Genomic DNA, 16085 nt, shown 5'->3' with positions numbered 1-16085 from the left:
ACATTTAAAACTTATAAACCACTTGATTTAAACTAGCATCTTTTAAACTCATTTGTGTCCCATTTCTTAAAAAAAAACTAATAGTAAGTGAAAATATATGTATATCAGTAATTCCCACCTCCAAGAAAATCCATGAAGATCCTATGTGGAACCCATAGCTTAGGTAAAAACCAATTAAAAACTGGGTTTTATCTAGAGAGCCGAGTTTTTGACAAAAAAAAGAGGTTGTATAAAGAGAAAGACTATTGCTTCCCTCAATTATAAAGACAGGCAATAGAAATCTAGAGATCCTCAGGCACTGCTATAATAAGAGAGATGAAGCTATAGAGTCAAATCAAACATGAACTCTTGATTTGAAGAAAGTGAGACCCTTGCCACTCTGTGGCCAACATCAGAATGCAGGAACAAACCGATTCAATAACTCAGCTATTACCAGCTTATGTAAGAGTTCTGGTCATGAAATAAGCAACCAATCCCAGCAACTGTAGTCCATTTAAGCCAAGCTGATCCAAAATTAACAGCATCTTTCATGAGTCAGCTAGTCAAGGGCAATAACGATTATTTCCAATTTGGCTTGTTTTAAGTCAGTTTCATCTAATATTTATTGTCTGGGTGATGATGCTGACCCTTGATGTTGAGGATATTACCACTACTCAACCGTACATGCATCTCATACATATACCTGTGCAGAATTTCTAACAAATTGGTAGAATTCATGATCTGAGTGTATGTGTGACCCCTAAGCAAGTCATCATGGTGTTGAAGCTACTCAAACTCATGAAATTAAAAGGCATTTATTAGTTAATTCATCAATTAAAACGGTTACTTAAACTAAGTGGGCCAACAGTACCTGATAGCAATAAGTATATGTTATGTAAAATGAACTCCCACGAATCACATAGAAATGGCAGAATATGTTTATAAAGTTCTTTTCCTTAGTGTCATACAGCATTTTGTCTTTTCTTCAGTGGCATCAAGTCGGGGGTGCTCAAGCATTCACAGAAATTTGTAGAACGGGTTCCAAGCATCCCCACAGAATTGATTCAGAAATCAAAATTTCCTACATGAAACTTAAGATAAGCACTCACAGGTTCTTAATACTTCCTATGCTCCTGCTTTTATAAGAACTTGACACATCCACAAATAAAAAAATGTAATATTTTTTGATTATACACACCTATTTTTTATAACAATACACATCTTGATCATTTTTTATAACAAAACATCATAATCACATCATAATCATGTATAATCATTACTACCTTTCATCATCATTAGATTTTTTTTCAGAAGCTCCCAAACTTGAATTTTTAAATAATCAAATTCTTATAAAATTCATTTTTTTCTATGCCAAAAAACTACACAATATTGCATAAAAAACCATGTGCAAAATTCATGATTCAAAGGGCTAAAAATGATGCAGGTATCACAGTGGATTATATATATATTTCATGTTTTCTGCATCCCCCAATACTGTTTGTTGTGAGCCTTCTCTACAAACACAAAACAAAAATATAAAAACAGCATAAATATTGAAAAAAGATAAAATATGTAATAAATATCTAAATCACATATATAAGAAAATAAATGAGGTGTCAGAGTACAAAAAAATATGTTTCATAGATGCCAAGTTCATTTGAATAGCAAACAAAACAAATCCAGTAAAATATAATTGATTTGATTGGAAAAAAAAAGTCCAGTAAAATATAATTGATTTGATTGGAAAAAAAAGTCCAGTAAAATATATAACATCAGAAGTCAAAGACTAAGATTTTTGAAAAATGAATATATATATTATGAATATATTATGCAGATAATAAGTAGCCCCAAAAGAATGGCTTCAGAATACATCTGAATTCTTGAGAACATATAAATATACACACAAAAAGCTAGCACCATATATACGAGATACAGTGGAACCATGATAACACAACATTTATTATTCCCATGGTTGGCACATTACTAAATTTGGTGTGGAGATATCTCTGTGACTTGATTGACGCATGTCTAAACCCTGCTATAAGTTTTACTTTGTTATCACACCACCTTTTTAGAAATTGCACATGTGTTAGCCATGTAAAATCACATTGCTCTATCGCAAATAGATCTTTGGGAAATCAAAATATGTTTTTTTCTACATATATAATTCCGGATTTTCAGGATCATATTTTTCTGTCAACGATTATTTTGTGAATTTGTAGAAGATGGGATAGAATTGTTCAGCTATATCTGATCTTGAAAAATTGTTGAAAGGACCAAATGAAAACTCAGTAACATGACATCAGACTAAGTCAACATGTTTTTTGATTTCCTTGGGGTGTCAAGCTCTATCAAGGTTCTACTGTACATATGAAAAAACAAAACATATAAGTATAACAAAAGCATTCTGTCTTATGCCTGTGGATTATACTTCTTTTTTTAAAGTATGACAATTTAAAGAATGAAAACAATTTTTTCATTAAAAATTTTCAAGCATCTGCACAATGATACATAGGATTGCCCATATTTATATTCCACATTTGAGATTTTCTTTTAAAAAGTAGATAGAACGCTTAAGTAGCAAAACATCATAGGTGGATCAACAACTGAATAATAAGAAATCATAGGACATTCTCACAAAAACAATTTTAAGAAAATAAATATTATCTACCAATCATTATTATTGAACATTTCCGTGAAAAGTCGAAGGGGAAACAATTTTTTGCCATACATGCTTCCATTATGCTACTTTTTCTTGACTCATTTGCATTCAGGGGCAGAATTATTTATGAACTGTGAGTACCTTTTATCACCAAAAGCTTAATTTGTTTGAATAGAACTTAGAAAATTATTTCAATATTGATTTGTGATGATATGAGGCGGGTAACAAATTCAGAGGGAAGATGCAAATAAGCCATGTAATTTGTTTCTGTTCAATACAAAAATAATCTAACAGCTCATATAACTTCAACATTTATAATAAATAATCCTCTTCTATCACTTAATGCATGTATACAGCCAGACACTTTTTTAAAAATTTTACATTATTGCATTGTTATATATAATAAAATAATATTCTTCTTCACAAAGTAAAACAAAGAAAATTTGTGGCAAAAACTAAAACAACATGTTTTTCATTAAATAATATTGAAAAAGAACTAATTCTTTCTAAAATCAAAATACATTGACATTCTATACCCAGGCACATTATATTTTGACTACCTCCTATTTAGACATCAACTGCATGCAGCTAATGAAATAAGTCAAAGTTCTGAGCTGATTTGGTGCAAATTTAAGGTGAGATGTAAGCATTCTGAAAATCATCAGTCATTACTGACGCAGATTAAACAAGCTAGCATTCATCGGATTTTAAAGAAAAAATATGATTGTCTGTTTTACAGCAATGCATCACAAGATGTCTGACAAAGTATGCCACAAATTAGGCAGTTTGTGGAATATTTGCATGCTGTTGTTGTTCAAGTGTATCATAACTAAATAAATGGCTCAGCTGCAATTAAATGAAGTAAAGACAACAGATAATCAATCAGGGTTGATGTGAGAGGTGGACATCAGCTAAAAATGTGTATGGTGGCTGATGGGCATACCACAGTTGAGCAATTTAGTGTTGAAATGAACAGAGAGCTACCAAACTTTTGCCTAAAATGTCATCATAGCAAACCCTATTGTGTGATGCTCTAAAAATAGAGAGCATCACTGCACTCATGGTGAAAAAGTTGTTTCAGAACAAAACAACTTCAATTGGCATGGAGGAATCAGAATTGGACATCTTTTGATTTAAAAATGGTTGCCTCCTTACAAGTAATCTTGCATTATGAATTCATCCTTATAGATCTTGTACATTAATAAATGTTTATTGTCTTTCCTGGAAAGCAGGTGATCTTCAAGGACTGTAATACAAAATATCGAGTGTCACTGAGATTTTCGAAAATTTCAGAATGCATTCTAAAAAGCATGACCAAAATTTCCAAGTTCTTTTCAGCCCCTCCATTATCCTGAACAGAAGCTAATTGAGCACATTCTGACCACTTTGATCATAATTTTCTATCTCTAGATCTTTGAAGTAGCTCTGAAACAATGTCTACTTGGATCTGGATAAAGATGTAGCAACCTTCCAACATTTTACAGTCATTTCCAGATCCTCTTGCTGCAGACCATGCTGAACAAAACAATTTTTCTGGATGAAAGCTGGTGGTCACATTAATACGACTCAAATGTATATTTATAACTTTTTTTCTTCCATATTTTTGGTATTGACAAACCTCAAAAAAAGTTTTCAACCATTTTCTTTTACAATTGCCAAACTGGTATTATTGTTGCTAGAGAAAAATGATAAATGCTGGTTTTTTTCATGTTTAAATATACACCATCATGGGGGAAAAATAGAATAAGTACGAAGCACCAATGAAATTAGAACTTTTTCCAGCAAAAAAAACTCCCCTATTTTCAATAATGCCACCATCTTTCCTAATTATGCAATGAAGAAAATATAGTTTTTAATAATATATTTCATACAAAAATCTTCTCACTTTTCCTTTCAAAAGATATGATAAATTATGCCTAGTCTATTTTATTATTTCATCACATAGAGAAGATGATCTCTTTATTACAGGTTCAATATGCTGTACAAGACGATATTTTAAAGTTTGTCAAGAGTTTTAAAAAGTTGCTGATAAATTAATTTTGATAAGTTTAATATTTTTTATCTATTCCTCTTGTTATAAATACATTCATAAACAAAGAAAAGGAATAGATGTAAATGTGTTTGCTAAATTCATTCTCAATTTAATGAGTATTGAATAAAAAAATCATGTACATTACAAAAGATTAGCTTTTTAAAATATCTGAAAGCTGTGACTCGGTCTTTTTCATAATTTTATTATGTCAGGAGATTATTTAGTTAACATTCTGGTAAAAGTAACAAATACAAGGTGCATTAGAAAACTCTATAATTTTTTAGAAGATCACATCTTTTTATTTCTGCAAAGCTTGCAAGAATGTTTTTATTGATACAGCTAAAGTATTTAAAGTTATTTTTTTCCACTGATCACAGACCTCTCTCCAACTTCTATTATTGGGAGAGTTGAAAAACAAAAAAATAATGTGTCTCTAAGAAAACAATGCTTTTTCATGATAAGTTATTGCATTGTTTTCTCTTTTTCTTAACTATAATTTATCTTATTTTTGCAAATTAGGAAGGGGAGCTAAAATTTAACAAGCCCTCTCTCTTCTTAAGTTTTATGCATGACTTTCTTTGAAAATATACAGAGTCGATCTTCGAAACATCCTGGTACACATATAATGATTGTTTATTTGAAAACTCTTTTCCACTTAATTAAATACATAAACTAACAATTTTAAAAATCTAGGTGAAAAAATAAAATAGAAGAATATATGTGTGTGCACTCACATATATTTACATGCGTAACAACATGTAACATACAATAAATTATATGAGAGACATATTTAAAAATGCATTAACTACTTCAGCACACAAACACTTACAGGAAGACATGGAGGTCAGATACATACATACATGTGTATATAGCATACAAAAAATATGAGAAGCTCTAAATATGAATATTTAAGTGATTGGTTGCTAATAGTAACTAATATGCATCAATATTTGATATGATTGCATAGGTGTGAGCAAAAACTTATAAACAAACACAGGTATCTCTTGCTACACGTGATCTCACTAAACAAGTGTTCTTGCTGTAATATGATTTTGAAAAGTTAATTTCAAAAATTGTGATATAAAAAAACTAGTGAAATTTAGCCAGGAGCATCAATTTAATGATTTTAATCCTATAAATGAGCTTCCAAATTGTCACTTCCAAAAAGTGATAGCATGAAAACACCTATTGGATCTCAATGAAACACTCAACTCAATATTACTATAAATACCTTTTTATTTCAACATGAATGATGAAAGTCTGGAGTATGTTAAGCTCGTCAAACTGCTTTCAAACAACAAACTGCTTCAACCAACAAATGGCTGGTTTTCAAAACATGATAAGATGGGTGGGAGTAATCAAGAAACTATTCATATTTAAAGAATGACAACCATTTCTATGGGGTCTTCAATGCATGATCCACAAGTCATTTTGAAAACTGACATTATTATAGCTTAGTGGCATATAACATAGCTATATACCACATGATTAATGTAGTCCAGTGGCCCATAAACTTTACTGAAATTTTCAATGTGGCCCATCTTTTTTGAAAGGATGGAAACCAAGTATAAAGCGAGAGATACCTGTATATATATACTAAATATTCTAAACAGTTCATTTTTTTACAGTATGCAAAAATAAAAATTGTTGATTTATCACATTACTAGTTGCACTTGGATATCACTAAAACAAAAAACTTTTGCATAGTTTTTTTTTTTTCATAAATTTGCTTCATCTACAAACATGAAAATAATTAGGGGAAGAGGTGTTAGTTTTACCAAGTGCATTGAGCTAGTTGAAATCAAACTCGTCATCAGAAGAATAAAAAGCAGACAGAATTCCTTTCCTAACGACATCAGGCAATGTTGTATCTGTAGTACAATAGAAAAGAAAATTTATATATAGTAACAGATGTAATTCTGAAGCTGTATGATGATTTCAATAAATACTTGTAAAAATATTTGATTTTCTCAAGTAAAATCAACTTTAAATTATTTTCTAATTATAAACTGTATCTCTCATTAAACATTTACATTTAGAAAATAACATTTAAGAACAGCCATATTACCCCAGCAATAAAAAGCACCATGTGCTTTGATTAATGTGAAATCAATTAATTTTGATAATGTGATGCCCTTAATGAAGGTTACTTTATACAATGTGCTTAGCATATTTTTTTATGTGTATTATTTCATGTTTATGGGAAATTAGTAATATTAGTTTAAATTATATAAAAAATTAAAAGCAATAAAAAGCACCATATGCTTTGATTAATGTGAAATCAATTACTTTTGATAATGTGATGCCCTTAATGAAGGTTACTTTATACAATGTGCTTAGCATATTTTTTTATGTATATTATTTCATGTTTATGGGAAATTAGTAATATTAGTTTAAATTATATAAAAAATTAAAAATCGTACAAATATTATGTTAACCACTTAAAGAATTGCTCAAAATATATGTTTAAAACATCAGCAGTTGACTTTTAAGCTGTCAAACTGAATGAAATTACACCATCCGAGGAATCAAAAAATAATTCTCCTCAGCAATTTGTGCACAAAAATTTCTACCAACAACTTTTGTACCTAGTTTCACATGAAATGAAATACTTTTTTTTTCTGTTAAGGGGGGGGGGGGGAAGATACTGGACCACTATTTTCTTTAAACAGAAGCACACGGTTATTCACAGAGTGTGTGTTTAAAGTTAATTTTATATCATAAATCACAAAGATTGCTCCTTTTAAGGTAACACACAACAACCTCAAAAGGAGTTAGATCATTTGAAAAATAACTAGAAAAGCTTAGTATGATCTTATTACCAATTCCTAATCTGTCAATGAATGTATTACTGTGAAACATCAATACAGGGAAATGCGGAGGCTTTTCATCTTCTGTTTGGAAGGAGCTGAAAAAAAGAAACAAATAGAAATAAATGAATGCATATGGAATTGTCAATTAATGAATAAAAAATTGCATACATGTTTTCTTAGCTAACAGACAAAATCTGACTTCTGAAACTTAAAAAACACTACAGTTCTATGTGTGTGTGTGTGTGAGAATCTCTCTTCTACCTAATCTCGGATTTCCATCATAAACAAACACATTAGAACATAAACATTCATTAAGATGTCAAAAATACCAAATATTCAATAATGATGTCTGCTACTGGTGCAAATAAAATGTCTGGTTATGGTCAAACTTCTAGACCAATGCAGCGGTGGAATTCAAATAATTTAACAACCAGTTTGATGAAAAGCAATTGGTTGTACCTGTGATTACATAGTAAGAAAGTAATTTAACCATGAGTTGCCAACCAGTCAGTGAATTGATTGTACCTGCAAATACATGAGATAACTGCTCAACAACTCACTTCAAAGACAACCCTGATTAAAGTTGTCATATTAACAACTGGTTAGCTTCACTCAACAAAACATTAGGTACCGTTCTACCAATCCAGTGTAAACCAGCTGAATCCCAAAACTGGGCCAATGAGTAACATAACAGGAAAACACATGCAGTCATTATGAAAAAAAAAACTGTGTGTGACCTGTAAACTATTCTAACTTTATAGCTGTAACAACAAAGTTAATTCCTTATAGTTTGAATTAAAATTTTGAATAAAACTGGGTGCTTATGTAACTTAGTAGCCGTAAAAAATTTATAAAATACTCCGACGGATATCAATCTAATAATACATTTTTAGTACAATAACATGATCACTGACAATTTTATGTGAATTATTTAAATTTGAATAATGGACATACTTACATCTCACTCGGGGATGGAGATAATGAGGGAACTGCAAGGAATGATAACAGCTGCTGGGGGACAGGTTTTTTCTTCAACATAATCTGAAATAGTAAAATATGTGCATATGAACAAAAAGAAAAGTTTAATTTCATATTAATTTCAATACTACAGAAAGATTAAAAGACACTAACATATATTTATGCTTATTTGTGAGTTGGTCTGATATTTATATACATAAACATCCAAACTCTAGCCCCCTTGTGAAGTGGCCAGTCTTAGAAGATTTGAGCAACGAGCAAAGTTGCTATCCATTTTACAAAGTCCAGACCAGGGTTGGACATATCGCCAAAAAATCTAGGTGCCACAAAAAATTTCCAGTGTAAAAACAAAATTTACCTGAAGAAAAAAGTTAAAAAAAAAAAACCACTTCTTTTGACTATTTAAGGGCACACTGACCTCCTTTGATGTTGGCAGATATGCTGCTATAAATTTCAAACATTCTGCTCTCAGCCTGCAATTTAGTAACTACACAAAGAAAATTTTAGGCACAAACATCAATTTTTAGTTTTTAGTCACCATGGCAATAGGCACCTAGGATTTGTCCAGCCCTGGACAAATAAATCATCAATTAAGTAATTTACGATAGTTCTTAAATTATATAGATTTGCAATTAAGTGAGTATTATATTTTCTCAACTGAATTTATACTAAATATGAATTCCTCAAAAATTGTACAGGAATTTTCAAAATAACTTCTAATTTCATCTTACTGTCATATGAAAATTTTCATTTCTTCTTATTTCTGGTTTAAAAAATAACACAAGATTTGTGAAAAAAAGTAAAAATTCAAGGAATTTTATGACTAACTTGAATATATCTTTCAAGGTCTTTTCGTCTTTCTTCAAGAACTTTTGAATTGAGATTTCTCACTTTCTTTGGAGGAAAATAAGGAGGAGCATTCACAATACTTTTAAGCTAAAATTTGAAACAAATCATTTAGCTTCTATTAAAGAAAAAAACAAATTCAGCAAAAATAGATAAATGAAACCATTGTTTTGGAAAATATTATCTGCAATTATTTAATGACACATTTTTAAAGTTCAACAAAGACAAAAAAAAAAAAAAACAGTGGGAAATATTTTCATTTATTCATGTATACCCAATGGTCTCTAGGAAGGGGGATGGTGAAACGTGGCAATGCCACAATGCAAAGAAATAAGACTACTTAAAGCCTGAAATTGGTCATTGCTACTGCAGTTGGTTGAACACAGTTGTCATATTTTCAGTTTTATCCCTAGTGTTGGTGTTTGAAGGAGATTTTTAAATACTAACGTGAAATTTCTCCAACATAAACTCACACCAATTCTAGGTCAGCCTGTTTCTGTGCTTCTTCCATGGCATGGCTGATGTAACATCATGATGCAACAAAACAGTTTGCATTTTAAATTATCTAATGCCCGGAGTATTTTAATCCCCCTGAGCAGGTTTTAATATTCATCAACTACAGTGACAGCAGGTCTTTTTTCATGTGATTCATTTACAAACCCTGTCACCTATTTTCAAATTCATGGTGCCAGTTTCCAAATGTTACTCAGCAAAGTCAGAAGCATATTCATTTTATATTCAAGGGTGTACCCAGGATCTGAATTAGAGGGGGCAACTCACTAATATGAAATTGATACGTCTGTGCTGTGTGTCCATTACTACACTTTATTTTCTCTTCTGGAGGGGCGGGGGCAGCTGCCCCCTTTGCCCCTCGCTGGGTACGCTCATGTTTATATTTGACATAAGGTCTGCCATATCTGATCAAATAAGACTTTGTTAGTTTTTGTCTCACTACTGTCATTATCTGCTAGCAAAAAAGTCATATTTATGATCCAATAAGAGAAAAATTTGAATACAGTAAAACCCCCTCTTAACAAACACTCCTGAGATGCGGTCACCCCTCTTTTATGGCCAAATATAATTTCCCATTGTATAACAAAAGTATGTATTTCAAACCCCTGATTAAGAGTCACCTTGCTTTTATGGACAAGTTTTTTTGTTCCGACGGTGACCGCAAAAGAGAGGTTTTACTGTAGTTGTAGCAGGATATATAAATTGCACAAGTGAGCAGCAGCTCTTATTATTTTTCATTTGAAAAAAATTAATATTTTTTCTATTTTTTTTTTATTTCATTCTTCGTCCCCACATTTAAATAAATTTTTATAACAATGCATACAATCAGAACTGACCTGCTTATGGAGGGAGTGGAAGGCACGATAACGTTTCTCAATCTTATGACCCTTTCCATATGAAAAAACTTCAATCTGAAACACCTTCAATAAAATGTATATAGTATTCAGTATTTTTACAGTAATAATAATAATTTGGCATTTTTCATCAATTTAGAAAATAAAAACATCAGTCTTATGTAATTCCTTGATTCTAGGTTCAGCTGAATTGATATAATCGGGCATTCATAACTTTCGTATTCTTGAAATTTATGTCGCGATGCAAGACGAAGTAGACGCTTTGAATTACAGTTAAATCCTGTTTTAACGAATGTCACTATAGGAAAAATTTTTTTATAATGAAAATTGTTCTAATCCTTTAATAAGTTTACATAGGAACAATGTATTGCAAATTCCAATATCACAAAATGACAAATCAGTTATAACGAATTCAAAAACAAGTTTCAGGAAATCTACGAAAGGACTCAGAACATTCCATAAATGATCCCATAAAATTTATTTCAGAGAATTAATTTGCTGAACTGTTGGGGAAGAAGACGAGTTGTTTTTCTATGGTTTGTGGAAGTGAGGAAAGAAATTTTAACCACTACGGTACTTGAGAAAGGAATAAAATCTTTGGTAAGCCAGTGGCTACACCTTAAGAATGTTTCATATTATGTTTCTAAATGAAACAAATGTTGTTTTCGAGTGAAGAAAAACTAGATTATTTCTGAAGTTGATGCTGCAGTAGATAAAAACAATGTGGCATTATTAAAATACAGCATATCTCTGTCCGTTCTTTCGGCATTTCTAAATAATTTTAAACAAGTTGGAATTTCAAATTCAAACAGCGGTTATAGGCTCCATAGGAAAAAAGACTAGATTTTCAGATTTTTCTTCACGGGACATAGATCGAGACATTTCCCAGAAACGTACTTGGTTTCAGGACATTCATTCCTGAAATGTGCCAGTTATCAGTCTGCTCATTTGAGAAAAGAATGGAATTCACACGTGCTTTTAGACATGAAATTGCTCAAGTTGAACACGTTTGAGCATGTATATACTTTAGAGAATTTTATTGTTTTCTCAGCTTCCACACTACTTGCACGCACACACACACACACACAAAAACAAGGATTATTTGCTACAAATGTGTTAAGTAAAACTTGTCCTAAAAACAAATTCAAAGCCCAACTGATTTGAGTCGCTTTCAGTTACTTTTGAAATTTAGCTTCATTCTTTTTATTATTTAGAATGTGAATAAATAATTGTTCTTTGGAATCAAATTTTGCTACAACAAATTTTTTTTAACAAATGTTGAAATTCGTAAAATCAGAAATTTCCTTATAATGAAGTCATTTCTTCAGTCTCTTAGAGTTCGTTGTAACAGGAGATTCAACTGCATTACATTTAATAACATGCACACTTATAAAGAAAACAAGTATGAAGGTCATAGGTGTCAACACATCAGCTATATGATTGGGAATGAATCAAGCGAGACACACACACACAGAAGCAGAAAGAAAACGATCTTAAATCACATGAACATCCGAACCCCACCCTCGCTGCAGTGGTGGTCACATTATAAACAACGAAATATAACATGCCGCCATCTACATTAATGAATTAGATCACAACAATAACATATGAATAATAATGAAAACTTTACATACTGTATAATTCTTTCCATGAGCGCCATGAATTAGGCGGTAGCTGGGAATGCAGGCACTTATCATCCTTGAATATATATATGGTTTTAAACTTCTTTTTTACATTTATTTTTGACAGACACTAAAAACCATCAGTACTTAACCTGAAAGAAAAGAACAAAATATATTTTTGCTTTTAGCACATAAGATCTGAAGTTTGGTAAAAACTACGGTTTTTAATCAGCATTAAATGATTGAAAAAATTTAACATTGGATTTCACTCCTTATTACTGTACAGGGTGTATGCACACAGGACCTAATTTTCAGTGGCTGGCCTACCCGCCTCCCCATAACAATGGTCAGAGATGCGATAGATGGCTTTTTCTCAGCCGAGATATCAAGAAAACAGTTATTTTCCGGATATTTTTGCTGAGGCGAACTCGGAAGAAAAGTCATCACGTCTCTGCCGGGACTTGAACCCCTTGCCTTCGTTTGCCTCAGGAAAAATATCCAGAAAATAACTGTTTCTTTAATAGTCAGAGATGTTTGAAAAGTTAGCAAACATACGATTTTCAAATTTGGGGGAGGGGAATTAGTTAAATGTAGGCTACCCCTTGAATATGTGGTAAATTAAGCCTAGCTTACACACATGTGCAAAAATACGGGGTTCACATACATTTCTTCCCCCCCCCCTCCCCAACATTAAAGATGTGTGCAAACAGGGCCATTTTAAGAGCATCATGGGCCCCTGGGCCAAGTCATTTTTCTGAGGCCCTACCTGGTGAATTCTCAAAAATTTGAACAGGTTCTCACTTTTGTAAGGCCCCTCTTTTCTTGAGGTGCCCGGGTGAGCCCATGCGTTAAGACAGCATTCTGTGCAAGTATAGGCAAGGTTAAACAGAGTAGAACCTCAATAACTCAACACCCAAAAAGTATTGATGACTTTTCAACTTAAGCGTATGTCAAGTTAGCGAGGTTTAATTTGATCTCCCCTTCCTAATCTTTTAACATCATTTATGTCATGTACATCAGAGCTGAACAAATCGTAAAAAAAATCTGAAAGAAAAAAACGAGACTAGAAAAAATTTTCAGGTGACAAAAATTCTTTATTCAAACGAAAAAGGTCCAAAATAATAGGTTTTTTTTCACTTTTTCAGGGCATAGTGACTCTCATGTTGGCTGATATGCTGCTATAAATTTCAAACATTTTGTGCTGCTCTTAGCCTGCGATTTAATAGCTACACAAATAAAATCTTATGTACCGATATAAATTTTTTAGTTGTCATGGCTACCTGGGATTTGTCCAATCCATAGTTTCCCGAACATTTTACTCCATCGCCCCCTTTTTCAGAAATATTTTTCTCTCATCGCCCCCAACTCAAGCATACCCATAGGATTCTATGTTACACAGGTAACTTCTATCCCCCCCTAGACAATTCCATCGCCCACAAGGGGGCGATATTGCCCACTTTGGGAAACACAGGTCCAATCCCATATAAAAGCACCAGTGAAGTTGTTGTAGCACAAAATGGCACTCTGCAGCTGTGTGTGAATTGCGATTAACTATCATAGTGAGGATTCAGGTACAAACCTGGTTGGTACAAAACTGGTCATCATTCAAAGTTGGTTTTTGTGGCTTTCCAACTTTGAAGGCTGAATGTAAGCGAGTCCCCTATTTGAAAAAGTCTTTCCACAGAGAGCAGGCAGACCTTCATCATTATATTTGTGTGTGTGTGCATAACATGAAAGTTCAGACATTTGTCCCACTTCACTTCAAAACATAGGTAGGAAGGTAGATAGCACCAGTAAAACACAGAACAAGCATTATTCTGACAACATCAATATGTTAGTGACACAGATATACACTCTCAACAGTTCTTGATAATCTTGAACAATTAGCAATTCGTTAGAGATTCAGAATGTTTATGAGGTTCATACATGGTTAAGCCAGTGTTTCCTCAAGGTGTATCGCCAAGGTTTAGGGGTGTCACAATGAGCTTAGTGGTGCTTCCATAATGGAAAGTATGATTGTGAGGCAACTATATCCTATGCATAACTAGGCAAGCATGACCTGCTCTTTTTGTAATTTGCCCTGCAACTCAAATGGCAGTGTGCAATGGTGGGCTTAATAGCATGCAATTTATTACTTGTTTGGCTATTCCAATGCTCTTGCCAGCAACAATACATTAGTTCTCGTAATGTCGAGAAGTGGCCACTAGCAGGTACCAAAAAGTTGTTGTCTGTATAAGTAGCAGTTTGAGGTGCCATGTAAGCTTTTTCATTGTCCGGCATTTCTATATAACTTGGTACCTAGTGAAATTTTACTATAGTACCATGATGAATCCGATAGTGCAATTCATTAAATGTGATATATGAATGGATGAATATGATACGTAAAGGAGCACTGGGTGTGCAACTGAGAGTCAATGCAGATGACACATTGTTGGTGGTGTTTGCCTGATGCATCATGCATGATGTAGATCGATCATCAAGAATAGCGTACAGTCCTGCCAAATAAGTGAAAAAACTTATCTCATTGTTTGAAAGATGTCTCCTTACAGCAGATGTAGGCACAACCAACATGGCCAGGTGTCTTTGAGTCTCGGAGGGGAGTGTCATGGAGCCTACCTGCTGTACCTACCCGTGTGCCTTAATCTATCTGTCGATAGATGACATCTGCTGTGGTGGCTCTCGGGTATAATAACTGGCAGAGACTGTTCCCATGGTGCTAGTTGTTAGGCAACTGGTGCCCCTCTGCAACCATGGATTCATGAACTGCTTATATCCCTCTTTGGGACAGAGTGGGAGCCACGTTCTGGTTTGGTGGTGCCGTCTACTGCTATCTATTTGAGCTACTTCACCAAACACCAACTCTGGCCATATCACTAAATTGTAATTTACTGCCATTAATGAGGTGGGTTGAAAATGAAGGTACTGTCTATCAGTGGTCGCCTCAAGTTCGTTAGGGAAAATATCTTATCTATATCCTCCCTCGGGTTCGAACCCAAGACCATGACAGCAACCTTCACGGTGGTAAACAAGCATCTTACCCCCCATACCACTCGGGCGCTATATCTATTGAAGCTGGAGATATAAATTTGTACGCCTATTTATGCTTTTTTACTTTATAAGGTAAAATATCTACTAAACTGTTGTGGGGGGGAGTCGCATATGAACCATGAATTGGCAAGAAAACCGATTAAGTAGTAGTCTCTTGGTCTCTAGGCTATTTGAGTATCCCTGCGAGACCCGATTAAAATTCATTAAAGATGAGCATTTCTAGAGTGAGTTTATCTTTTTGCCAATCAATACATATATATTTAAAAAATATATTTGCCTTCATTTCGTTTATCAGTATATATAAACAATGTTATTCATGAGTTTATATTAAACTGATTGCAATGAAATCAAAGAAATATATATTGTTTACAATTGGCCTGTCCTGCATGATCAGAGTTCTGACCATCGAGATCTGGATGTAAACAACCAAATGGTAGCGGCAGTGAATTTAAAAGTAAATTCCGTCCAATTAAACAGCATCTATGACATTGACACTCACTTATAAATATATTGATGCGATGTTTGTAAACAATTGTACAAACAAATTACAGCAGACGACGCACATCCCAACAAATGTCTCATTGGAGACTGCTCACGTTGTTTACTTGAGAATTGAATGGTTAGCCTTAATAACTTCTAATTTCCATAAAAATATTCAAATGAATAAAAATCAGTTTTAAGTGCTAAAATAACTACTTGACTGGAATTATTTTATGTTGTATTTACCGTTATAAATAA

General features: G+C 32.9%; 1 protein-coding gene across 1 annotated transcript; it reads right to left on the bottom strand.

The window, feature by feature from the left end:
• Positions 1-4236: 4236 nt before the first annotated feature.
• LOC149078679 (sorting nexin-24-like) lies at positions 4237-15950 on the bottom strand. Its single transcript, XM_089240823.1, has 7 exons — positions 15847-15950; positions 12312-12451; positions 10660-10743; positions 9293-9400; positions 8445-8527; positions 7496-7581; positions 4237-6544 (listed from the first exon to the last, which is right to left on the bottom strand). Exons 2-7 carry the CDS (start codon positions 12372-12374, stop codon positions 6465-6467), a joined length of 504 nt encoding a protein of 167 aa, XP_089096949.1. The 5' UTR covers positions 12375-12451; positions 15847-15950; the 3' UTR covers positions 4237-6464.
• Between the last annotated feature and the right edge of the window lie 135 nt (positions 15951-16085).

Source organism: Pholcus phalangioides, unplaced genomic scaffold (assembly GCF_987345545.1).
Source record: "Pholcus phalangioides strain wild (caught in Gottingen) unplaced genomic scaffold, Ppha-v1.0 ptg000013l_1, whole genome shotgun sequence".
Lineage (NCBI taxonomy): Eukaryota > Metazoa > Arthropoda > Arachnida > Araneae > Pholcidae > Pholcus > Pholcus phalangioides.
The sequence above is the reverse complement of the archived record's forward strand: the minus strand, read 5'-3'. Positions and strand labels throughout refer to the sequence as shown.

What these genes read in the sequence shown, in the direction of transcription:
- LOC149078679 (XM_089240823.1), bottom strand. Translation starts at nt 12,374, where the DNA reads ATGATAAGTGCCTGCATTCCCAGCTACCGCCTAATTCATGGCGCTCAT. An exon ending in TCTCCATCCCCGAGTGAGAT is followed by an intron (nt 7,582 to 8,444) that starts GTAAGTATGTCC and finishes TCTTTTTTTCAG; the next exon opens with CTCCTTCCAAACAGAAGATG. An exon ending in CATTGACAGATTAGGAATTG is followed by an intron (nt 6,545 to 7,495) that starts GTAATAAGATCA and finishes ATTGTACTACAG; the next exon opens with ATACAACATTGCCTGATGTC.